Source organism: Cherax quadricarinatus, chromosome 93, assembly GCF_038502225.1.
Source record: "Cherax quadricarinatus isolate ZL_2023a chromosome 93, ASM3850222v1, whole genome shotgun sequence".
In the NCBI taxonomy this organism is placed as follows: Eukaryota; Metazoa; Arthropoda; class Malacostraca; order Decapoda; family Parastacidae; genus Cherax; species Cherax quadricarinatus.
The window spans coordinates 7,101,560-7,128,094 of record NC_091384.1 but is presented as its reverse complement, the minus strand read 5'-3'; the positions used below and the strand labels follow the sequence as shown (position 1 = coordinate 7,128,094).

The following is a 26,535-nucleotide window of genomic DNA, read 5'->3' as shown; positions in this document are numbered from 1 at the left end:
TGACCAGGCCTCCTGGTGGATCAGAGCCTGATCAACCAGGCTGTTACTGCTGGCTGCACGCAAACCAACGTGTAACCCACACACCAGAAGTGTGGCCCACACACTAGTGTGGCCCTCACACTAGTATTGTGGCTACACACACAAGTAGTGTGGCCCCCACACACCAGTAGTGTGGTCCAGACACCAGTAATGTGGCTCACACTCCAGTGTTGTGGCCCACACATCAGTCATGTGGCCCACACACCAGTAGTATGGCCCCCACACACCTGTAGTGTCCCCCACACACGTGTAGTGTGCTCCCCACACACCAGTAGTGTGGCCCACACAGTAGAGTGCTCCCCACACACCTGTAGTGTGCTCCCCACACACCTGTAGTGTGGCCCACACACCAGTAGTGTGGCCAGAACATCAAGCAACGCAATACCCTCTTTGAATTCTACTCATTCGCTGATTGTATGACGTCAGTGGGCATCGTAAGCTGCGTTCTGATTGGCTGTCTAGGAACCTTGCTTGAGTATTCTTGCCACTCAACAGCGTTATTGATTTTAGTGATGTTTACCCATCATTCACCTTTTATCTCCTCTTTTCACTATCTCTGCTCTTTTGGACCATTTACTCAATGTATTTTGCGCTTTCTGATGGTAGTAAATTTGTAGAAATTGTTAGTTTTGTCAATAGAAATTAGGTAATGTTGTGAACTGGCAGGGCTGTCGTGCCCTAAGGCGTACCTGTTGCTTAGTCAGGCTAGGTTCCTCAGGTGTGTGTCTGTGAGGTGTTGCTGCTGAGATTTTACTCATTTCTTGTGCCCTTGGGCGCTCCTAGCGCTCTATTCTCGTGCCCTATTTCTGGGAGATACCCTGTTGCGTGCTCCGAGGGTCGATATACCCATACCCGTGCCCACAACTGGTCAAGGTGAGTGCTATGCCCCTCCATCTCTCATTCACACTCTTCCAGTAATGTTGTCACTCGTTCTTTCCTTTATTGCTGCTGTTAATGAGGTGAAGGACTCTTGGTCTAAGGAATCTGAGTTACCCTACGGTATCCTCGTATTGCATAGCCCCAGTCCCCTGTACCTCAGTGATCCTGGAAATGTATCCTCGTATTGAATACCCCCAGTCCCCTGTACCTCAGTGATCCTGGAAAGGTATCCTCGTATTGCATACCCCCAGTCCCCTGTACCTCAGTGATCCTGGAAAGGTATCCTCGTATTGCATAGCCCCAGTCCCTTGTACCTCAGTGATCCTGGAAATGTATCCTCGTATTGCATAGCCCCAGTCCCCTGTACCTGTGATCCTGGAAAGGTATCCTCGTATTGCATACCCCCAGTCCCCTGTACCTGTGATCCTGGAAAGGTATACTCGTATTGCATACCCCCAGTCCCCTGTACCTGTGATCCTGGAAAGGTATCCTAGTATTGCATGGCCCCAGTCCCCTGTACCTCGGCGATCCCAGAAAGGTATCCTCGTATTGCATACCCCAGTCCCCTGTACCTCGGTGATCCTGGAAAGGTATCCGGTTAACACATCAGTTACCACACTGTTAACACGCCAGTTAAGACATCTGTTCTCACTGCTAATACACCAATTAACAAATCAGTTAACACGCTATTAGCATACCAATTAACACACCAGTTACCAGATAACACCTGTTTACACTTTCTGTGCCTACAATAACTTATTATCTCATAACAGACATGCATGTATGCTTAATAATACAGCAAGTCCTCACTTAACGTCGTTTCGGTATAACGTTGATGAAAAAAAAATGGAATGGAAAATATGGAAACGCTTTTAAACACCTGGATGGAGGACGAGCATCGGTGTAACTCTAAATGTTCTCTAATGGCTATACAGATGAAAGTTTTAAATTTATTTGAAGATCTAAAGAAAAAAAACAGGGTTCTAGTGGTAAAAATGAAACCTTTGTGGCAAGTCGTAGTTGGTCTGAACGTTTTAAGAAATGTTTAAAGCTGCAAAACATACAAATAACAGGTGAGTCTGCAAGTGTCAACAAAGACACAGGTGCTACCCAGCTTTAATATATCAATTTCCTCCCTTTTGGTTGTTTGTATTCGGTTTTTACACTATGTAACGTGTTTTTTACATAATTCTGAAAAACTTGTGATACCTAAAACAAAATTAAAAATATCAATAATAGAGTTAATATACGACTTTATATCGCCCCAGATGATCTACTCCATAGTGATGGCGTCTGCAACACTACTGCCCTCCCTCTCAGTTCTCTCTTGCCCTAGCAACTTAATTCTTATTTAAATCAATTGGCATGTGGTAAAACTGGTTTCGTTATACGTTGTATCGCTTAAAGTCGCAGTTTCGAAGAACATATCGACGACGTTAAACGAGGACTTCCTGTAATATTAATCTTTATTTTTCACGAGTACACGATACAACTTATACACGTCCCAATTGCTATGTAGAACTTATGGGTTTAGTGCTTACCCTCTTAACTAAATATTACAGATGCGTTGGGCGTCTATGGTGTGGGCGTGCCTGGCCCTGGCACTGGTGGGCGTGGAGGCGGCAGGGGCGTGCAACGAGGTAGTTTGTGCCAGCATGGTCAGCAAGTGCATGTTGACCCAGGCTTGTAGGTGTGACCTCACCAATTCTCCCAACAACAACTGTACTTGTTGCAGGGACTGTGCCAAGTGTCTTGGGTACTTGTACACAGAGTGCTGCTCCTGCCTTGGTATGTATCTTGTCATCCTGTGTCCTGGGGTATCCTGTGTCCTAGGGTATTCTGTGTCCTGAGGTATCATGTGTTCTGAGGTATCCTGTGTCCTGGGGTGTCCTGGGGTATCCAGTGTCCTGGGGTGTCCTGGGGTATCCTGTGTCCTGGGGTGTCCTGGGGTATCCTGCATCCTGGGGTATCCTGTGTCCAAAAGTATACATGATCTTCTTAGTTCCTTCAACTCCACGTAGTATACACCAGACTTCCAGCTAAGTGACACCTTCAATACACAAACTTCTCAAAGAAGGTTCTGTATGTACTCGCCCGTGTGCTATTACCGTCACTGTAACATTATTACCCGGAAGATATTGTTGCTAGGAAGATAGGAGGGTTAGCCACCCAGGATAACCCAGGGTAGGGAGGGTTAGTCACCCAGGATAACTCAGGGTAGAGAGGGTTAGCCACCCAGGATAACCTGAGAAAGTCAGTGGGTCATCAAAGAGTCTTATTTCCATTGTGGTCCTTCAAACTTGTCCCCCAAGATGCCACCTACATCAGTTGAATAATACCCAAGTACCTACTTACTGCTAAGTGAACAATGACAGCAGTTGTAAGGTGACTAACACCCAGGTACCTACTTACTGCTAAGTAAACAACAACAACACTTGTAAGGTAACTAACGTGATCAAAACCACAGCCTCCAAGACAGATGTATAGGAGTGTGCTTGGGGATGAGTGTTGGTATACTAGAAATAGCTGGTAATGGTGTTACTATTATGGTTACTAATAATAGTAGTGTATTTCTAGCATCTACACAAACTGAGAATGAATCTACCACAAATTCTAGCAAACGAAAATGAAAATAGCGCAAATTCTACGCATGGGGCATCTGTTAGCATGGAATATTTGGGAAAACAAATGGAACGTGCAACTTTGAGTATCCCAAAATATGCCGCGACCTCTTGTCCAAAGAAAATTGTTATTATACCTCCTGTAAATTCTTCCGCCCTGAAATGTGTCACTTATCAGTCCTCAGTGTTACAATACCAACTGCCTTGCATGCTGTTTAAAAGGAACCAGGAGATACAGATCCACCATAACAAACATTAGTAGTTACGAGGATCCCACTCCAGGTGATTTTATAGTGACAGGAAATGAAAACGTGGAAAGAAATGTCTAAAATATTTGACCACTTTTGAGCCTTGCTGGACTGGAGGCACAGCCAGTGGCCCTCCACCCCAGAACAACAAGTACTGATGCCAACAACAACATCCCCTCAACAGACACATAATACGACTTCATTTGTATTTGCGAATATACGGGTACTTAATTGAGCTATCCATCAACAACAAAATACTTTTCATCACTGGACTTGTAGAGGAGTGAAATGCGATGTTTACAGATTTCACAGAGACCCACACAAAAGGCCACTCTGACAGCGAAATATGAATAACAGGGCACAACTTTTTTTAGATGCCACAGAAAGAACAGACAAAAAGGTGGAGTTGGCCTGTATGTCATAGTCGCTCATATGCACAGTTACTGAACATCATGCTGTATAGCCCTTGTGGCTTAGCGCTTCTTTTTGATTATAATAATACTGAACACCACAAATAACGTAGTTGAAATTCTAACAAGGGAACCAAAGCTCAGTCATTGTGGTTGTATATAAGTCACCAGATCCAACTTCCCAACAGTTCAGGGAGCAGCTATTGTTAATTTTCTTTCTGGAAAACCATCCAGTCCCCATCCCCAAACATTTTGCTGCTGGGTGACTTCAGTCTAAGACATACAGAATGGAAGAACGTAGTAAATAATGTTATAAAAAAAATCCATGAATTCAGATGAAAAGTCACAAACACACAGCAGTTGCTTAGTTTAATTGTTAGTTTAATGTTTATTATGTACCCCATACCCATCCTGTGGGCGGTAGTCAAAAGATTACAGAGGTACATAATGGGTCCAGGGACTGTACTCCAAAGTTTTGATAGCTGAGCAAGTTACAGAGGTAATGAACTCACAATTTACAAAGGTAATGAACTCACAATTTACAAAGGTAATGAACTCCAGGTAGGTCTAGTCACAATCATGACAAGTTACAAAGGTATTTACAGATTACAGAGGTACATAATGGGTCCAGGGACTGGGCTCCAAAGTTTGGATGGCTGAACTAGGTACAAAGGTAATGAACTCACGAGTTACAAAGGTAATGAATCCTGTAAGAATGGTTACTTACGTTTATACATGGCTACAATCATGAACAAATTATAGAGTAATGAGCAATTCACACTTCCACACCCGGTCACAACTGTAGTGAGTTATTGGTGCAAATATTGATTGAGACACACACACACACACACATACAAATTCATACACACACACACACATACACACACACACATACACACACACATACACACACACACACATAAACACACACACACACACACACACACACACACACACACACACACACACACACACACACACACACACACACACACACACGAATCTCTGCAATAAACAAACTCTAAGTCAACAGATAATGGAGCCAACAAGACTGGAAAACAAATTTGACGTTATTTTCACAAATAATGAGGATCTGGTAAGAAACATATCAAAAATTAATTCGTATCGCAACCTAATCAAAGTTCAAAGTTACACAGGGATCCTGACCAGCAAAATATATACAGATACGAAGGTGCCTTCACTGGGATCAGGCAAACCATGTCTTAAACGAAACGTGTTGGGAAGATATCTTAAATAACTTGGATTCAAACCAGTGCCTTGAAAGGACCATCTTCCTGGCAGCTGAAGTATGTTCAAGGTGGAAATATAAACACAAATGCAGTATAATGTGATCCTTTATTGACTACGTTTCGCCCACACAGTGGGCTTTTTCAAGTCACAAACAGAACTATTTATTTCCATGTTCAAGGTATATTACTCTAAGAAAGAAGAGAAGTAAGCTGGAGAGACAGACAGACAGATGTTACCTGTACAGGAGGCGAAGAATCACTGAACTTAAGGGAGCTAGATTATCTGAAATACGAAAGGAGCACTGACCAGGAAATGGCTCATACAGGATCCAGGAGAGACAAGAGGAGCTAAAAGAGATTAGTGAAACTGAAAGAAATTCGAAATATTTTTTCATATGCCAAAAAAAGGCAATGACCATATCTAGCATCGGGTCCCTGCTCAGACAAGATGGGACTTACACAGATGACAACAAATAAATGATAAGGAAGTCTTAGTACAATTCTTTGTTTAGCGAGCCAGTAATCAGTCTAAAGATCGATAATCCAAATTATTTTTTTCATGAATGAGCCTCAAAACCCTGTTAATGTGTACCACATTGCTGACACAATCCTGTCTCCACTGGATTTTGAAAGCCATTGGCACCATGCCCATGCACTCAGCCCCAGGCCCAGACTCATGGAACTCCGTGTTCATTAAGAACTTTAAGAAACCCCTTTCACATATACAAGAAACAGCACCGGACCTAGGACTGACCCTTGTGGAACTTCACTCGACACATACGCCCACTCTGACACTTCGTCACGTACCATCACTCGTTGTTTCCATCATGTCGGTTATTCCCTCATCCATTGCAGTGTTTTCCTTGTTATTCCTGCCTGCTCCTCTAGCTTTTGTACAAGTCTCTTGTGCGGTACTGTGTCGACAGCCTTCTTACAGTCCAAGAAAAGGCAGTCTATCACCCCTATCTCTCCTGTCTTACTACTATTTCCTTGTATTAGAATTCCAATAGGTTTGTGTCACAGTATTTCCCATCCCTGAAGCTCTGCTGATTGTCATGTATGAGTCCATTTCTTTCTGTGTGCTCCACCACCCTTCTGATAAACTTCTTCACTTTAGTATACATGTCAGTCACACTGGTCTGCAGTTTAATGCTGTTCTGTCAGTCTCCTATCTTGAAAACTGGGACTACATTTGTTGTCTTCCACACCTCAGACAGTTGCCCTATTTCGTTAGAATTGTTGAAGATTTTTGTTAGCGAAACACATAGTGACTCTGCTTCTCTCAGGACCCGTCTGTGTGTGTGTGTGTGTGTGTGTGTGTGTGTTATGGCTATAAAAGCTGAGTATCCTACCTGGTCAAAGAGCTCTGTAAACGTTGCAAATAGTGCTTATATATGGCGTACATAATAAGGTAAATTATGTTGCAGGCATGTGTGAGCCCAGGAGCCAGGTCATGGAGAAGACCGACTCACAGGTCGGGGACCTGGCTGAGCCCTTCCCGCAGCTCTTCCAAGCTCTTACGGGAGACAAGGATCCCATGCTGAGATGGACATCCATGACCTTCCCCATCGACCTGGCTGTCTCAGACGTAGATTCCAATGATCTGGACAAGAGTAAATACAAACTAGGTGAGTTGTATCTTGTACTGACAGTGTTGGAGACATTAGTAGGTTGCTGCTACTCTGTCCTATACGATTTACATTATATACCTGGAGTATACCTGGAGAGAGTTCCGGGAGTCAACGCCCCCACAATGTGCTGATACTCTATTATGCACAAGTTATATTGTGGGAACACCCATAGTATGCTGCTATGTTCTACGTGAGTTTCATTGTGGGAATACCCACAGTTACATTGTGGGAACACCAACATTGTGGTGCTTCTGCTCCATATGATAGTTCCAGTGTGGGAACACCAGAAGTCTGTAGCTACACTATATGATAGTTACACTGTGGGAACACTCACAATACACTGCTGCGCCATTCCACACTATAATTACGTAGTAGGAACAAAAGTTAGTCACGTTTCCCCAGTCCTATTCCACAACACGGGATGGATTACATAGAAAAAAGTAATGATATATGTCAGCTATCATCCAGGACGGGTTTCCTTGTCATATTCCATCTCCCTGGACGGGTTTCCTTGTCATATTCCATCTCCCTGGACGGGTTTCCCTGTCATATCCCATCTCCCTGGACGGGTTTCCCTGTCATATCCCATCTCCCTGGACGGGTTTCCTTGTCATAGTTCATATTACTGGACGGGTTTCCTTGTCATATCCCATCTCCCTGGACGGGTTTCCTTGTCATAGTTCATATTACTGGACGGGTTTCCTTGTCATATCCCATCTCCCTGGACGGATTTCCTTGTCATAGTCCATATTACTGGACGGGTTTCCTTGTCAAAGTCCATATTACTGGACGGGTTTCCTTGTCAAAGTCCATATTACTGGACGGGTTTCCTTGTCAAAGTCCATATTACTGGACGGGTTTCCTTGTCAAAGTCCATATTATTGGACGGGTTTCCTTGTCATAGTCCATATTACTGGACGGGTTTCCTTGTCATAGTCCATATTACTGGACGGGTTTCCTTGTCAAAGTCCATATTACTGGACGGGTTTCCTTGTCATAGTCCTTATTACTGGACGGGTTTCCTTGTCATAGTCCATATTACTGGACGGGTTTCCTTGTCAAAGTCCATATTACTGGACGGGTTTCCTTGTCATAGTCCACATTACTGGAAGGGTTTCCTTGTCATAGTCCATATTACTGGACGGGTTTCCTTGTCAAAGTCCATATTACTGGACGGGTTTCCTTGTCAAAGTCCATATTACTGGACGGGTTTCCTTGTCAAAGTCCATATTACTGGACGAGTTTCCTTGTCAAATTCCATATTACTGGACGGGTTTCCTTGTCAGAGTCCATATTACTGGACGGGTTTCCTTGTCAAAGTCCATATTACTGGACGGGTTTCCTTGTCATAGTCCATATTACTGGACGGGTTTCCTTGTCAAAGTCCATATTACTGGACGGGTTTCCTTGTCATAGTCCATATTACTGGACGGGTTTCCTTGTCATAGTCCATATTACTGGACGGGTTTCCTTGTCATAGTTCATATTACTGGACGGGTTTCCCTGTCATAGTCCATATTACTGGACGGGTTTCCTTGTCGGAGTCCATATTACTGGACGGGTTTCCTTGTCATAGTCCATATTACTGGACGGGTTTCCTTGTCATAGTCCATATTACTGGACGGGTTTCCTTGTCATAGTCCATATTACTGGACGGGTTTCCTTGTCATAGTCCATATTACTGGACGGGTTTCCTTGTAATAGTCCATATTACTGGACGGGTTTCCTTGTCATAGTCCATATTACTGGACGGGTTTCCTTGTCATAGTCCATATTACTGGACGGGTTTCCTTGTCATAGTCCATATTACTGGACGGGTTTCCTTGTCATAGTCCATATTACTGGACGGGTTTCCTTGTCATAGTCCATATTACTGGACGGGTTTCCTTGTCATAGTCCATATTACTGGACGGGTTTCCTTGCCATAGTCCATATTACTGGACGGGTTTCCTTGTCATAGTCCACATTACTGGACGGGTTTCCCTGTCATAGTCCATATTACTGGACGGGTTTTCCTGTCATAGTCCATATTACTGGACTGGCTTCCCTGTCATAGTCCATATTACTGGACGGGTTTCCTTGTCATAGTCCATATTACTGGACGGGTTTCCCTGTCATAGTCCATATTACTGGATGGGTTTCCCCCTCAGTCCATATTACTGGACTGGTTTCCCTGTCATAGTCCATATTACTGGACGGGTTTCCCTGTCATAGTCCATATTATTGGACGGGTTTCCTTGTCATAGTCCATATTACTGGATGGGTTTCCCCCTCAGTCCATATTACTGGACGGGTTTCCCTATCATAGTCCATATTACTGGACGGGTTTCCTTGTCATAGTCCATATTACTGGACGGGTTTCCCTGTCATAGTCCATATTACTGGACGGGTTTCCTTGTCATAGTCCATATTACTGAACGGGTTTCCCTGTCATAGTCCATATTACTGGACGGGTTTCCCTGTCAAAGTCCAAATTACTGGACGGGTTTCCCTGTCATAGTCCATATTACTGGAAGGGTTTCCCTGTCATAGTCCATATTACTGGACGGGTTTCCCTGTCATAGTCCACATTACTGGACGGGTTTCCCTGTCAAAGTCCATATTACTGGACGGGTTTCCCTGTCATAGTCCATATTACTGGACGGGTTTCCCTCTCATAGTCCGCATTACTGGACGGGTTTCCCTGTCAAAGTCCATATTACTGGACGGGTTTCCCTGTCATAGTCCATATTACTGGACGGGTTTCCTTGTCATAGTCCATATTACTGGACGGGTTTCCCTGTCATAGTCCATATTACTGGACGGGTTTCGTTGTCAAAGTCCATATTACTGGACGGGTTTCCTTGTCAAAGTCCATATTACTGGACGGGTTTCCTTGTCATAGTCCATATTACTGGACGGGTTTCCTTGTCATAGTCCATATTACTGGACGGGTTTCCTTGTCATAGTCCACATTACTGGACGGGTTTCCCTGTCATAGTCCATATTACTGGACGGGTTTTCCTGTCATAGTCCATATTACTGGACGGGCTTCCCTGTCATAGTCCATATTACTGGACGGGTTTCCCTGTCATAGTCCATATTACTGGATGGGTTTCCCCCTCAGTCCATATTACTGGACGGGTTTCCCTGTCATAGTCCATATTACTGGACGGGTTTCCTTGTCATAGTCCATATTACTGGACGGGTTTCCCTGTCATAGTCCATATTACTGGACGGGTTTCCTTGTCATAGTCCATATTACTGAACGGGTTTCCCTGTCATAGTCCATATTACTGGACGGGTTTCCCTGTCAAAGTCCAAATTACTGGACGGGTTTCCATGTCATAGTCCATATTACTGGAAGGGTTTCCCTGTCATAGTCCATATTACTGGACGGGTTTCCCTGTCATAGTCCACATTACTGGACGGGTTTCCCTGTCAAAGTCCATATTACTGGACGGGTTTCCCTGTCATAGTCCATATTACTGGACGGGTTTCCCTCTCATAGTCCGCATTACTGGACGGGTTTCCCTGTCAAAGTCCATATTACTGGACGGGTTTCCCTGTCATAGTCCATATTACTGGACGGGTTTCCTTGTCATAGTCCATATTACTGGACGGGTTTCCCTGTCATAGTCCATATTACTGGACGGGTTTCGTTGTCAAAGTCCATATTACTGGACGGGTTTCCTTGTCAAAGTCCATATTACTGGACGGGTTTCCTTGTCATAGTCCATATTACTGGACGGGTTTCCTTGTCATAGTCCATATTACTGGACGGGTTTCCTTGTCATAGTCCACATTACTGGACGGGTTTCCCTGTCATAGTCCATATTACTGGACGGGTTTTCCTGTCATAGTCCATATTACTGGACGGGCTTCCCTGTCATAGTCCATATTACTGGACGGGTTTCCCTGTCATAGTCCATATTACTGGATGGGTTTCCCCCTCAGTCCATATTACTGGACTGGTTTCCCTGTCATAGTCCATATTACTGGACGGGTTTCCCTGTCATAGTCCATATTATTGGACGGGTTTCCTTGTCATAGTCCATATTACTGGATGGGTTTCCCCCTCAGTCCATATTACTGGACGGGTTTCCCTGTCATAGTCCATATTACTGGACGGGTTTCCCTGTCATAGTCCATATTAGTGGACGGGTTTCCTTGTCATAGTCCATATTACTGGACGGGTTTCCCTGTCATAGTCCATATTACTGGACGGGTTTCCTTGTCATAGTCCATATTACTGGAAGGGTTTCCCTGTCATAGTCCATATTACTGGACGGGTTTCCCTGTCATAGTCCACATTACTGGACGGGTTTCCCTGTCAAAGTCCATATTACTGGACGGGTTTCCCTGTCATAGTCCATATTACTGGACGGGTTTCCCTCTCATAGTCCACATTACTGGACGGGTTTCCCTGTCAAAGTCCATATTACTGGACGGGTTTCCCTGTCATAGTCCATATTACTGGACGGGTTTCCTTGTCATAGTCCATATTACTGGACGGGTTACCCTGTCATAGTCCATATTACTGGACGGGTTTCCCTGTCATAGTCCATATTACTGGACGGGTTTCCCTTTCATAGTCCATATTACTGGACGGGTTTCAATGTCATAGTCCATATTACTGGACGGGTTTCCCCCTCATAGTCCATATTGCTGGACTGGTTTCCCCGTCATAGTCCGTATTACTGTACGGGTTTCCCTGTCATAGTCCATATTACTGGACGGGGTTCCCTGTCATAGTCCATATTACTGGACGGGTTTCCCTGTCATAGTCCATATTACTGGACGGGTTTTCCTGTCATAGTCCATATTACTGGACGGGCTTCCCTGTCATAGTCCATATTACTGGACGGGTTTCCTTGTCATAGTCCATATTACTGGACGGGTTTCCCTGTCATAGTCCATATTACTGGACGGGTTTCCCTGTCATAGTCCATATTACTGGATGGGTTTCCCCCTCAGTCCATATTACTGGACTGGTTTCCCTGTCATAGTCCATATTACTGGACGGGTTTCCCTGTCATAGTCCATATTATTGGACGGGTTTCCTTGTCATAGTCCATATTACTGGATGGGTTTCCCCCTCAGTCCATATTACTGGACGGGTTTCCCTGTCATAGTCCATATTACTGGACGGGTTTCCCTGTCATAGTCCATATTACTGGACGGGTTTCCTTGTCATAGTCCATATTACTGGACGGGTTTTCCTGTCATAGTCCATATTACTGGACGGGTTTCCTTGTTATATTCCATATTACTGAACGGGTTTCCCTGCCATAGTCCATATTACTGGACGGGTTTCCCTGTCAAAGTCCAAATTACTGGACGGGTTTCCCTGTCATAGTCCATATTACTGGAAGGGTTTCCCTGTCATAGTCCATATTACTGGACGGGTTTCCCTGTCATAGTCCACATTACTGGACGGGTTTCCCTGTCAAAGTCCATATTACTGGACGGGTTTCCCTGTCATAGTCCATATTACTGGACGGGTTTCCCTCTCATAGTCCACATTACTTGACGGGCTTCCCTGTCAAAGTCCATATTACTGGACGGGTTTCCCTGTCATAGTCCATATTACTGGACGGGTTTCCTTGTCATAGTCCATATTACTGGACGGGTTACCCTGTCATAGTCCATATTACTGGACGGGTTTCCCTGTCATTGTCCATATTACTGGACGGGTTTCCCTTTCATAGTCCATATTACTGGACGGGTTTCAATGTCATAGTCCATATTACTGGACGGGTTTCCCCCTCATAGTCCATATTGCTGGACTGGTTTCCCCGTCATAGTCCGTATTACTGGACGGGTTTCCCTGTCATAGTCCATATTACTGGACGGGTTTCCCTGTCATAGTCCATATTACTGGACGGGTTTCCCTGTCATAGTCCATATTACTGGACGGGTTACCCTGTCATAGTCCATATTACTGGACGGGTTTCCCTTTCATAGTCCATATTACTGGACAGGTTTCAATGTCATAGTCCATATTTCTGGACGGGTTTCCCCCTCATAGTCCATATTGCTGGACTGGTTTCCCCGTCATAGTCCGTATTACTGGACGGGTTTCCCTGTCATAGTCCATATTACTGGACGGGTTTCCCTGTCATAGTCCATATTACTGGACGGGTTTCCCTGTCATAGTCCATATTACTGGACGGGTTTCCCTGTCATAGTCCATATTACTGGACGGGTTTCCCTGTCATAGTCCATATTACTGGACGGGTTTCCATGTCAGTCCATATTACTGGACGGATTTCCCTGTCATAGTCCATATTACTGGACGGGTTTCCCTGTCATAGTCCTTATTACTGGACGGGTTTCCCTGTCATAGTCCATATTACTGGACGGGTTTCCTTGTCATAGTCCATATTACTGGACGGGTTTCCTTGTCATAGTCCATATTACTGGACGGGTTTCCCTGTCATAGTCCATATTACTGGACGGGTTTCCCTGTCATAGCCCATATTACTGGACGGGTTTCCCTGTCATAGTCCATATTACTATACGGGTTTCCCTGTCATAGTCCATATTACTGGACGGGTTTCCCTGTCATAGTCCATATTACTATACGGGTTTCCCTCTCATAGTCCATATTACTGGACGGGTTTACCTGTCATAGTCCATATTACTGGACTGGTTTCCCTGTCATAGTCCATATTACTGGACGGGTTTCCCTGTCATAGTCCACATTACTGGACGGGTTTCCTTGTCATAGTCCATATTACTGGACGGGTTTCCTTGTCATAGTCCATATTACTGGACGGGTTTCCCTGTCATAGTCCATATTACTGGACGGGTTTCCCTGTCATAGTCCATATTACTGGACGGGTTTCCCTGTCTTAGTCCATATTACTGGACAGGGTTCCCTGTCATAGTCCATATTACTGGACGGGTTTCCCTGTCATAGTCCATATTACTGGACGGGTTTCCCTGTCATAGTCCATATTACTGGACGGGTTTCCCTGTCATAGTCCATATTACTGGACGGGTTTCCCTGTCATAGTCCACATTACTGGACGGGTTTCTTTGTCATAGTCCATATTACTGGACGGGTTTCCCTGTCATAGTCGATATTACTGGACGGGTTTCCCTGTCATAGTCCATATTACTGGACGGGTTTCCCTGTCATAGTCCATATTACTGGACAGGTTTCCCTGTCATAGTCCATATTACTGGACGGGTTTCCCTGTCAAAGTCCATATTACTGGACAGGTTTCCCTGTCATAGTCCATATTACTGGACGGGTTTCCCTGTCAGAGTCCATATTACTGGACGGGTTTCCCTGTCATAGTCCATATTACTGGACGGGTTTCCCTGTCATACTCCATATTACTGGACGGGTTTCCCTCTCATAGTCCATATTACTGGACGGGTTTCCCTCTCATAGTCCATATTACTGGACGGGTTTCCCTGTCATAGACCATATTACTGGACGGGTTTCCCTGTCATAGTCCATTTTGCTGGACGGGTTTCCCTGTCATAGACCATACTACTGGACGGGTTTCCCTGTCATAGTCCATATTACTGGACGGGTTTCCTTGTCATAGTCCATATTACTGGACGGGTTTCCCTGTCATAGTCCATATTACTGGACGGGTTTCCCTGTCATAGTCAATATTACTGGACGGGTTTCCCTCTCATAGTCCATATTACTGGACGGGTTTCCCTGTCATAGTCCATATTACTGGACGGGTTTCCCTGTCATAGTCCATATTACTGGACGGGTTTCCCTGTCATAGTCCATATTACTGGACGGGTTTCCCTGTCATAGTCCATATTACTGGACGGGTTTCCCTGTCATAGTCCATATTACTGGACGGGTTTCCCTGTCATAGTCCATATTGCTGGACGGGTTTCCCTCTCATAGTCCATATTAATGGACGGGTTTCCCTGTCATAGTCCATATTACTGGACGGGTTTCCCTGTCATAGTCCATATTGCTGGACGGGTTTCCCTCTCATAGTCCATATTACTGGACGGGTTTCCCTGTCATAGTCCATATTACTGGACGGGTTTCCCTCTCATATTCCATATTACTGGACGGGTTTCCCTCTCATAGTCCATATTACTGGACGAGTTTCCCTCTCATAGTCCATATTACTGGACGGGTTTCCCTGTCATAGTCCATATTACTGGACGGGTTTCCCTGTCATAGTCCATATTACTGGACGGGTTTCCCTGTCATAGTCCATATTACTGGACGGGTTTCCCTGTCATAGTCCATATTACTGGACGGGTTTCCCTGTGTCAAAAGTGACAGGCATATTTTGGAGATAAAATTGAATTAATAATTTATTTTTTATTTTTGTAAGAGTTACTCTATTCCTAGTCCGGCAAAATTAGTTATTTGTTGTGCAAATTTATTTTTTTGGGGGGAGGGGGGTGATTTTAGCAATAGAATTGTTTTTTATGCAATATACCTGGAGAGGGTTTCGGGGGTCAACGCTCCGTCGGCTTCATGGTGGATCAAGGCCTGATCAAATAGCCTGTTACTGTTGGCCGCACGCAACCCGACGTACGACCCACAGCCCAGCTGGTTGGTAAATGGATCTATAATTTCCTCACTAATAGAACACAGAGAGTAGTCGTCAACAGAGTAAAGTCCGAGGCAGCTACGGTGAAAAGCTTTGTTCCACAAGGCACAGTACTAGCTCCCATCTTGTTCCTCATCCTCATATCCGACATAGACAAGGATGTCAGCCACAGCACCGTGTCTTCCTTTGCAAATGACACCCGAATCTGCATGACAGTGTCTTCCATTGCAGACACTGCAAGGCTCCAGGCGGACATCAACCAAATCTTTCAGTGGGCTGCAGAAAACAATATGAAGTTCAACGATGAGAAATTTCAATTACTCCGATATGGTAAACGTGAGAAAATTAAAATATTATCGGAGTATAAAACAAATTCCTTCCACAAAATAGAGCGAAAAACGAACGTCAAAGACCTGGGAGTGATCATGTCGGAGGATCTCACCTTCAAGGACCATAACATTGTATCAATCGCATCTGCTAGAAAAATGACAGGATGAGATTAGATTAGATTTTGCCACCGAAGTGGCTAGTTTATTGTGCACCTCATATCCATCCTGTGGACGGTAGCGCGAGAACATATGGATACACAAAAGACCTAGGAACTAGGCCCCAAAGAGTTAACAGGAATACATATGGATTTATATCTACATATCTATAGTTCACTTATCTGTTATAAGCAAATTTAGGAAATTTGTTTAGTATATCTGGTATCTTATTTTCATTAATAAGATATCTTGACATGTCACATAGGTTATTATACTGTCTGTCTCTGTATTCCTCAATAAGTGGACAATTAAGCACATAGTGTTCAAGACAGTGACCATATATCTGATCACATAATTTACATTTAGTTTGATCATCTTCTGTGTGTCTCCCAAACTGCCAGAAGTACTTGTCACCAAGCCTAAGTCTGGCCACTACAACATCAGTCAGTACTTGTAACCAAGCCTAAGCCTGGACACTACAACATCAGTCAGTACTTGTAACCAAGCCTAAGCCTGGCCACTACAACATCAGTCAGTACTTGTAACCAAGCCTAAGCCTGGACACTACTACATCAGTCAGTACTTGTAACCAAGCCTAAGCCTGGACACTACAACATCAGTCAGTACTTGTAACCAAGCCTAAGCCTGGCCACTACAACATCAGTCAGTACTTGTAACCAAGCCTAAGCCTGGCCACTACAACATCAGTCAGTACTTGTAACCAAGCCTAAGCCTGGCCACTACAACATCAGTCAGTACTTGTAACCAAGCCTAAGCCTGGCCACTACATCATCAGTCAGTGTTCACATTGCTCCATAAACATACTTATCTACGTTCATGTTATCATAGTGGGTTATAGATCTACTCAGGCTTCTAACTGCATTCCTATAACAATCATTTTCATTATTTACTTCTCTCCTAATATTATTCCTAATGCTAGACACAGTTATACCAGTTATATTCTACATTCTCCTTCTCGATACTCTTCTTGGCTAACATATCAACTTTATCATGAAGGAGTAATCCAATGTGTGATGGGATCCATAGCAATTGTACATTAATTCCTTTGTCCCTAATTTTTGAGTATCTATACCTGGCTTCTCCAATGAGCATGTTGTTGGAGTCATTATGTGAGTCAAGAGCCTTCAATGATGACATAGAATCAGTAATGATGATAGAGTCAAGCTCAGTGTCAAAGGTTAGCTTTAGCGCCATTAGGATTGCAAACAATTCAGTTTGCAGTGTAGACGCCCAGTTGTTAATTCTTATGCCTAACTCAACAAATTTATTATCGTTCATAACTAGGGAGGTGGCAACAAGAGCAGATGCAGCCCTGCCAGAAGACTCCTGTTTAGATCCATCAGTGTATATAACTTGTGGTAACTTATTACTACCAGCTGGGTGAGAAATTTCTTCTTGAGCAGTTGCTCTAACAAGAGATTTAAGGAAGGGATTACTTTCAAATTCAAATTCAAAGTTTATTCTCTATAAGGATTACAATGCTGAGTTTACAGAATTTGGTTATTGTGTGGTTTACATGTAGTAAAATAATAATTACAGAGTGTACCACTAGAACACCTAGCATGGCTAGGCATTTCGGGCAGACTTAAATTAAATCTTAAGTTTAAAATATTACAAAATTATGAGGTAAGTTGGTATTAAGGCTAAGTAACTAAATACTAGTTTGTGAGTTTAGCAATGTGAATGATTTTGTTTTGGCACTATACATAGTTTCAGTATTGGAGTATCACAGGCCAACTTATGACTAGTTAAGATTCATTATTTTGAGATTGAGATTGATATTTCTGTTTATGGTCAAATGGGTGAGTGAGTGTAAGTGTGAACCACCAGGTGGTATTCGTGTAGTTAGTTGACGGGGTGTATCAGGGAGATAAGATGTTTTCTGATGGTAGTTTTGAAGGTGATGAATGTGTCTGCAGTTCTAGAGTTCTCAGGTAGGGTGTTCCAGATTTTAGGGCCTTTGACATACATTGAATTTTTGTAAAGGTTTAGTCGGACACGGGGAATGTCGTAGAGATGTTTGTGTCTGGTGTTGTGCCTGTGGGTTCTGTCGCAACTATCAAGAAAGCGTTTTAGGTCAAGGTTAATATTGGAATTTAAGGTCCTGTAGATGTAGATTGCATAGTAGTAAGTGTGGATGTACTGAACAGGGAGTAAGTTTAGATCTATGAAGAGTGGGGGGGTGTGCTGCCAGGGATGGGATTTAGTGATTATTCTTACTGCAGCTTTTTGTTGAGGAACTTGCAGGTATGTGATATTAAATGAACACAAATTCCATGGAGGGGTGAAATGCTCTTGTTGTCTACGGTGATACAGTTCATGCAGGTTATAAAACTTTATGCAATGGCACGTTTTCACAATCCATTTAGATCTGTGTTCATTTCTCAACATTCTAATACCGAGTACAGTGTTAATCTCAACAATCCTATCACTGATACTAGAAATACCAAGCTCCTTCCTCATATTAAGAACCTTTGTAGATCTGGGACACTCAAGAATAATTCTGAGAGCTTCATTTTGCATTAACTCCAAGGGTCGGAGAGAACTTTATCTAGCTAATATCAACATGGGAGCAGCATAATCAATTAAGGACCTAACATAGTCTATGTACATCATTCTCACGATTATCACATTAGCACCATAGTTGGGGTTGTAGCCAGCAACATTAGCACCATAGTTGGGGTTGTAGCCAGCAACATTAGCACCATAGTTGGGGTTGTAGCCAGCAACATTAGCACCATAGTTGGGGATGTAGCCAGCAACATTAGCACCATAGTTGGGGTTGTAGCCAGCAACATTAGCACCATAGTTGGGGTTGTAGCCAGCAACATTAGCACCATAGTTGGGGTTGTAGCCAGCAACAATAGCACCATAGTTGGGGATGTAGCCAGCAACATTAGCACCATAGTTGGGGTTGTAGCCAGCAACATTAACACCATAGTTGGGATTGTAGCCAGCAACATTAGCACCATAGTTGGGGTTGTAGCCAGCAACAATAGCACCATAGTTGGGGATGTAGCCAGCAACATTAGCACCATAGTTGGGGTTGTAGCCAGCAACATTAGCACCATAGTTGGGATTGTAGCCAGCAACAGCTTTGAGAGCATTTAGCCTATCTTTGCATTTCTTATTTAGTTGTGGTATAGTGGATTTGTTAAAGGTTAATCTACAAGATATCTGTAGGTTTGAACGTAGCAATGAGAACCTTCGAAACTAGGGATGCCAAGCCCATGATGACACTTTTCAGGTCACTTGTTCTATCTAGGCTGGAATATTGCTGCACACTAACACCACCTTTCAAGGCAGGTGAAATTGCTGACCTAGAAAATGTACAGAGAACCTTCACGTATCTCATTATTGTATCTCATAAATGTCAACCTGTGGCCCAATCAAACTTTGTTACTATTTAACTTCATTACCTAACAGAATACTCCATTCTACCGATTGCACAGCGCCACAGTAAATGATCATATGACCTGTCTTTGTAATACTCACTTGTACTAAATTGTTATCCGTTTTACAATAATTTTTGTACCACCGAATATATCATTGCTTAGTTAATCTTAAGTTAATTTTAAGCTGCCCATAATGCTCTGCATACAAGGGGCTTTGGCATGCTGCACTTTAAAAATTGTATTCCTTGTACTTCTCTGTATCATGTTCAAATTAATAAATAAATAAATAAATAAAACACCTCAATTACTGGGAGCGCTTGAAGTTCCTGAACCTGTATTCCCTGGAACGCAGGCGAGAAAGATGCATGATTATGTACACCTGGAAAACCCTAGAGGGACTAGTACCAAACTTGCACACGAAGACCACTCACAACGAAAGCAAAAGACTTGGCAGACGATGCAACATCCCCCCAATGAAAAGCAGGGGTGTCACTAGCACGTTAAGAGACCATACAGTAAGTGTCAGGGGCCCGAGACTGTTCAACTGCCTCCCAGCATACGTATTTCTAGAGACAAAAAATTACCCCATTTCTTTTCTATTTGCACAAAATAAAAGTATCTCCGATGCTCAAGCCAGTCAATATTACTCACTTTCTAAGTTTTTGTGAAATTCAGTTTAGTTCCTAAACTCAATAATTTACTTACCTTTTTTCCTGCGACTCTTGATTTAAGGAATTAGAGGTACCACTCTCATTCCTCGGATCTAACCTCACTACTTCCAATTCCTGATTACATTTCTTTCCTCTGTTCTCCAATTTATGCTATATTCCAGTTATTATACCGTGTAGGTTTAGCGCTTCTTTTTATTATAACAATCCAGTCATTATAAAACCTTCATTATCTTAAAGTATGTTTTTCCCTAGAGTGCAAGTTTTAAATTAGTTTCCCTTATTTCCGTTTTCTGTCTTATTATGGTTTACAGAGAAAATAAAGTTTTTATGGATGACTTTGTTAAATTCTTCTCGTGTGCGCAGTTGCGCACCCACAGGACACTGCGCAGGTGGACCAAGTGACTGTGAACTGCACAGTGTTGTACATGTCTCAGTGTGTCTCCGGCAGCAAGTGTAAGGACACCTGTAGGTCCATGGGCGCCGCTGCCTACCGGTGGTTCTTCGACGGATGTTGTGAGTGTGTGGGCAACCCATGCATCAACTATGGCGTTAATGAGAGTAGGTGAGTGATTCTCTCTCTCTCTCTCTCTCTCTCTCTCTCTCTCTCTCTCTCTCTCTCTCTCTAACAAAAGAACCTCTCTCCAACCCCTACCTCCCTCTACTCTACCTCCTATCTCCATAACCCATATCTCCATAAAATCAGGACACAGAACCAAGACACAAAGAATCAAAACACACAGAATCATAGCACAGAACTAGGACCCAGAGAACCAGGACCCAGAGAACCAGGACCCAGAGAACCAGGACCCAGAGAACCAGGACCCAGAGAACCAGGACCCAGAGAACCAGGACCCAGAGAACCAGGACCCAGAGAACCAGGACCCAGAGAACCAGGACCCAGAGAACCAGGACCCAGAGAACCAGGACCCAGAGAACCAGGACCCAGAGAACCAGGACCCAGAGAACCAGGACCCACAGAACCAGGACCCACAGAACCAGGACCCACAGAACCAGGACCCACAGAACCAGGACCCACAGAACCAGGACCCACAGAACCAGGACCCACAGAACCAGGACCCACAGAACCAGGACCCACAGAACCAGGACCCACAGAACCAGGACCCACAGAACCAGGACCCACAGAACCAGAACACAGTATGAGAACGGAAACTGAAGGTATGGTGTACGAATTCCGTCGATATAACAGACGAATGAAAAGACAGAATAAAGAGTCCCCAGATATATAAGTTTATTTAGGTATAGATATACATAAGTTTAACATGGTTTAACATACAAGTAAAATACCTAAGAAAACACACAAAAAAAAAAAGTCGCAGTGACTAAATTCAATGATAATGGATGTAATATTACCAGCAGGATACCACATTTTGAGACGAATCTTATTAGCTGAATAAATCTTATTAGAGCCAGCTGGCCTGGTGGGGAACGCACTGGCCAGTGAGTTTTAGGATTCGCTTGCCATAGGTTTGGGGAAGGATAGTGATTATTATTATTAATATTATTATTATTATTACGTTAATTTTGTCCCCCAGGATACCACCCACACCAGTCGACTAACACTCCGGTACCTATTCACTGCTAGGTGAACAGGGACAACAGATGTCTTAAGGAAACCCGCCCTAATGTGTCCACCCGTACCGGGAATCAAACCACTGACCTCAGTGTGTGGGCTGAGTGTGCTTCCAAGCGAGCTACGGGACAGCTTTATAATAAAACAAGAGATGTCGAACAATAAGGAAACAAAAAGTGATTACAGGAAGCGGCTTTGAAATATATGTAACAATCAAGGTTGTACCAAGATCATCACAGGGACTGGTAATGCTGCTGGAGTAACAATGAAAAGCAGGGGCGCCACGAGTACGCTAAGAGACAACACAAGTGTCAGGGGCCCAAGACTGTTCAGCTGCCTCCCAGCATAGACCCCTGCCTGTCTTCAAGAGGGAGGTGGACAGGCACCTAAAGTTAGTACTTGACCAGCCAGGATGTGGTTTGTACATTGGTTTTCGTGCGGCCAGCAGTAATAGCCTGATTGATCAGGGCCTGATCCACCACGAGGCCTGGTCACAGACCGGCCCGCTATGGCCTTAACCTGTGAAACCCTCTTCAAGTATACTCCAGGGATATGTGAAAAGCCTGCCACAAGACACTGATGTATCCTTATTTCAGAGTACGTGAAGATGAGAATAAACACAGAAGACAAGGAAACGCTGTAAACGGACCTGGAAAACCTGCAGAATTGCTCTGATAAGTGGCTGTTGGATTTCAACCCCAGCTCATGCAAGGTTATGAAAAGAAGGGGAACAACAAAAACCAGAAATGCTCAAAGACAAAGACTTAAGAAGGGCATTTGGCTGAGAATAGTACCAAGCATATCGCCTGAGGGGTACATCAGTCAACATCTGCAACATTTGTGCAATTGGCAAATCTCAGGTTAGCTTTTTAGAAATCTCTTGAGTCAGTTACGGCATTATATACACCACATGCCAGACTGTAGTGGAGGTAGGATCCATATACAGCTTTAAGAAGAGGTCCAATAAGGCTCTTGGAGCAGGGAAAGAATGGATCTAGTAGCAACTAACGAAGAGGAGCTGTAAATCGACCCCTGCAATGACATATAGGTGAGTACACACACACACACACACACACACACACACACACACACACACACACACACACACACACACACACACACACACAGTGGAATAGCCTAGAAAATGACGTAGTGGAGGCAGGAACCATACACAGTTTTAAGACGAGGTTTGATAAAGCTCATGGAGCGGGGAGAGAGAGGGCCTAGTAGCAACCGGTGAAGAGGCGGGGCCAGGAGCTAGGACTCGACCCCTGCAACCACAAATAGGTGAGTACAAATAGGTGAGTACACAATAGAATTTGATACACCTACATGTTAAGACCGTGTATGGCATCTGTAACACAACATCAATACTTTCACTAATGCGAGGACGGGCATCAACGACCTTGACTCCTCATTAATGCCCTCATACCCCCACAGGTGCATCCAATGCCCCATGGTAGACGAGGACGACTATGATGACGTCCTCACTGACCAGTACCTGGCCAATAACTCAGCTGATAACTTTGACGAAGCGGCCGTGCAGGGCGACGGGGCTGCTAAGGGCGACCCAAACTTGTAGGTCTCATAGACAGGTGGCCCTGATGCTGGCAGAGGAGCTCTTCATCCAAGGAATTTGAACCGCCCTTCAATGGCCAGCCTAACTTGTAGTTTTCGTGGAAGAAGCAGATATTAGTCAGGGGAAATTACAGAGGTTTGTGTAAATGTGTATACAGAACAAACACTGTGAACGATAGTGAACATCCAAACACTTTTGGGATTTCTCATATTATCAAACAATTGTTCCTTGATAATGTGAGAAATCAAGAAACCGCTTAGAAAAAAACATACCTTGGGCTGGGATAGAACCCGTGGTCAGAGTCATAAAACTCCAGACCGACACACTAGCCACTGGAATGGTTTGTGTGCAATCGTGTCACTACGATTTCGTGAGTTCACTATTTTTTACAGTGGTTGTTCTGCGTATTGTGATATCACCTGTTTACTGTTTGCATCTCTATGTATATACACTGGTATACAAACACCTATGTTTATATACCCGTATGTGGAAGAAATCATAATAAAACGCGTGATTGCAAATAGGAAATATACCACAGTGAGAATACGAAATAAAACCCGAAGGCTTTCATGTGCTTAGACACATCTTCTGAAGATGTAAACACCGATCCGGTTTTATTTATTTTCACTGTGGCATTTTTTTCGTACACTGATATGTGTGCATAAGTGTATTTACATTGAAAGACACACACTTGTCAAGGTATATGCAGTGATGTATGTGTACTGAAAAATACACATCTTACTGGATATGCACCGAGAGGTGTGTATCTCCCATGCTATATACACTGAGAGATATTTACATTGTCTCTACGTCCACAGCAGGGCTCGAACCTGCAAACTCCGTATCAGAGTACACAGTACTTTACCACAGAGCCAGACCCCAGATAAGTACAGGCGCCTAGCCGGAGGTAGACGATGTTTCCCCACACCCTGGGGTACCAGGCTTGTTTACAAAGTTATTTTATTTGCAGGTTCGAGTCTTGCTGTGGACGTAGAGACAATATTGGTAAATAACTTCACCTGTTTACGAATTGTTAAGCACTGAGAAATGTATTGAAATGTATACGAGTATACGACAAGATGTGTATAACTATGAGAGGTGTATATGTGTACATACACCTGACGATGTGTATTTCTATATATATACCGAGATGTATTAGCAATACATGATGTAATATCAATTTATGTTTGTATATTCACATTAGTTAAGATTTCACACTTATCAGAATACAAGTAAATGATTACATGCAACTAATGTGACGTTTTATTGTGGCAACGTTTCGCTCTCCAGGAATTTTGTTAAGCTTCATTTACCTAACATTTTGTCGGTAATTCTACCATTGTTACTAATTATCGGAATATGCAATAAAAACGTGTTTTCCCTTGTGTTTCTATTAAGTCATGGGTAGACAGAGGACAATAGTTGGTCTGGGTCTTTTCGTCTCGATCTGAGACCCTCATCAATATGATGGTATTGCTGCTGACGATGATATAGACCAAGGGTTCTTAACCTGGGGTATCTAAACCCCTTGGTGACAGCTCGATCCCTAGTGCACTCAGCTCACACATTGAGGTCCGGAGTTCGAATCTCTGGTATGGCTGGAAAATATTAGGATGTGTTTCCATAAGACACCTGCTGTCCCTGTTCACCCATGAGAAAATACATACCTGGGTGTTAGTGGACTGGTGTGGGTCGCATCCTGGGTGTTAGTGGACTGGTGTGGGTCGCATCCTGGGTGTTAGTGGACTGGTGTGGGTCACATCCTGGGTGTTAGTGGACTGGTGTGGGTCGCATCCTGGGTGTTAGTGGACTGGTGTGGGTCACATCCTGGGTGTTAGTGGACTGGTGTGGGTCACATCCTGGGTGTTAGTGGACTGGTGTGGGTCGCATCCTGGGTGTTAGTGGACTGGTGTGGGTCACATCCTGGGTGTTAGTTGACTGGTGTGGGTCGCATCCTGGGTGTTAGTGGACTGGTGTGGGTCACATCCTGGGTGTTAGTGGACTGGTGTGGGTCACATCCTGGGTGTTAGTGGACTGGTGTGGGTCGCATCCTGGGTGTTAGTGGACTGGTGTGGGTCGCATTCTGGGTGTTAGTGGACTGGTGTGGGTCACATCCTGGGTGTTAGTGGACTGGTGTGGGTCACATCCTGGGTGTTAGTTGACTGGTGTCGGTTACATCCTGGGTGTTAGTGGACTGGTGTAGGTCACAACTTGGGTGTTAGTGGACTGGTGTGGGTCGCATCCTGGGTGTTAGTGGACTGGTGTGGGTCACATCCTGGGTGTTAGTTGACTGGTGTGGGTCACATCCTGGGTGTTAGTTGACTGGTGTGGGTCACATCCTGGGTGTTAGTGGACTGGTGTGGGTCACATCCTCAGTGTTAGTGGACTGGTGTGGGTCACATCTTGGGTGTTAGTGGACTGGTGTGGGTCACATCCTGGGTGTTAGTGGACTGGTGTGGGTCACATCCTGGGTGTTAGTTGACTGTTGTGGGTCACATCCTGGGTGTTAGTGGACTGGTGTGGGTCACATCTTGGGTGTTAGTGGACTGGTGTGGGTCACATCCTGGGTGTTAGTTGACTGGTGTGGGTCACATCCTGGGTGTTAGTTGACTGGTGTGGGTCACATCCTGGGTGTTAGTGGACTGGTGTGGGTCACATCCTGGGTGTTAGTGGACTGGTGTGGGTCACATCCTGGGTGTTAGTGGACTGGTGTGGGTCACATCCTGGGTGTTAGGTGACTGGTGTGGGTCATATCCTGGGTGTTAGTGGACTGGTGTGGGTCACATCCTGGGTGTTAGTGGACTGGTGTGGGTCACATCCTGGGTGTTAGTGGACTGGTGTGGGTCACATCCTGGGTGTTAGTGGACTGGTGTGGGTCACATCCTGGGTGTTAGTGGACTGGTGTGGGTCACATCCTGGGTGTTAGTGGACTGGTGTGGGTCACATCCTGGGACAAAACTGACCTAATTTGCGGGAAATGCTCAGCATAACAAGCAACTTTCTATATAGTAGTATGTCACTGATGTCAGCTATGATCTGTATACCTTGTACATGTACTGGTATACCTTGTACATGTACTGGTATACCTTGTGCATGTACTGGTATACCTTGTACATGTGCTGGTATACCTTGTACATGTACTGGTATACCTTGTACATGTACTGGTATACCTTGTACATGTACT

At 44.2% G+C, this 26,535-nt stretch overlaps 1 protein-coding gene across 1 annotated transcript; it reads left to right on the top strand.

Annotated features, from left to right (window-relative positions):
* Positions 1–740: 740 nt before the first annotated feature.
* On the top strand, positions 741–24,732 carry LOC128703405 (twisted gastrulation protein homolog 1-A). Its single transcript, XM_070104648.1, has 5 exons — positions 741–912; positions 2,481–2,706; positions 6,875–7,075; positions 20,545–20,743; positions 23,213–24,732. Exons 2-5 carry the CDS (start codon positions 2,481–2,483, stop codon positions 23,352–23,354), a joined length of 768 nt encoding a protein of 255 aa, XP_069960749.1. The 5' UTR covers positions 741–912; the 3' UTR covers positions 23,355–24,732.
* The last annotated feature ends 1,803 nt before the right edge of the window (positions 24,733–26,535 follow it).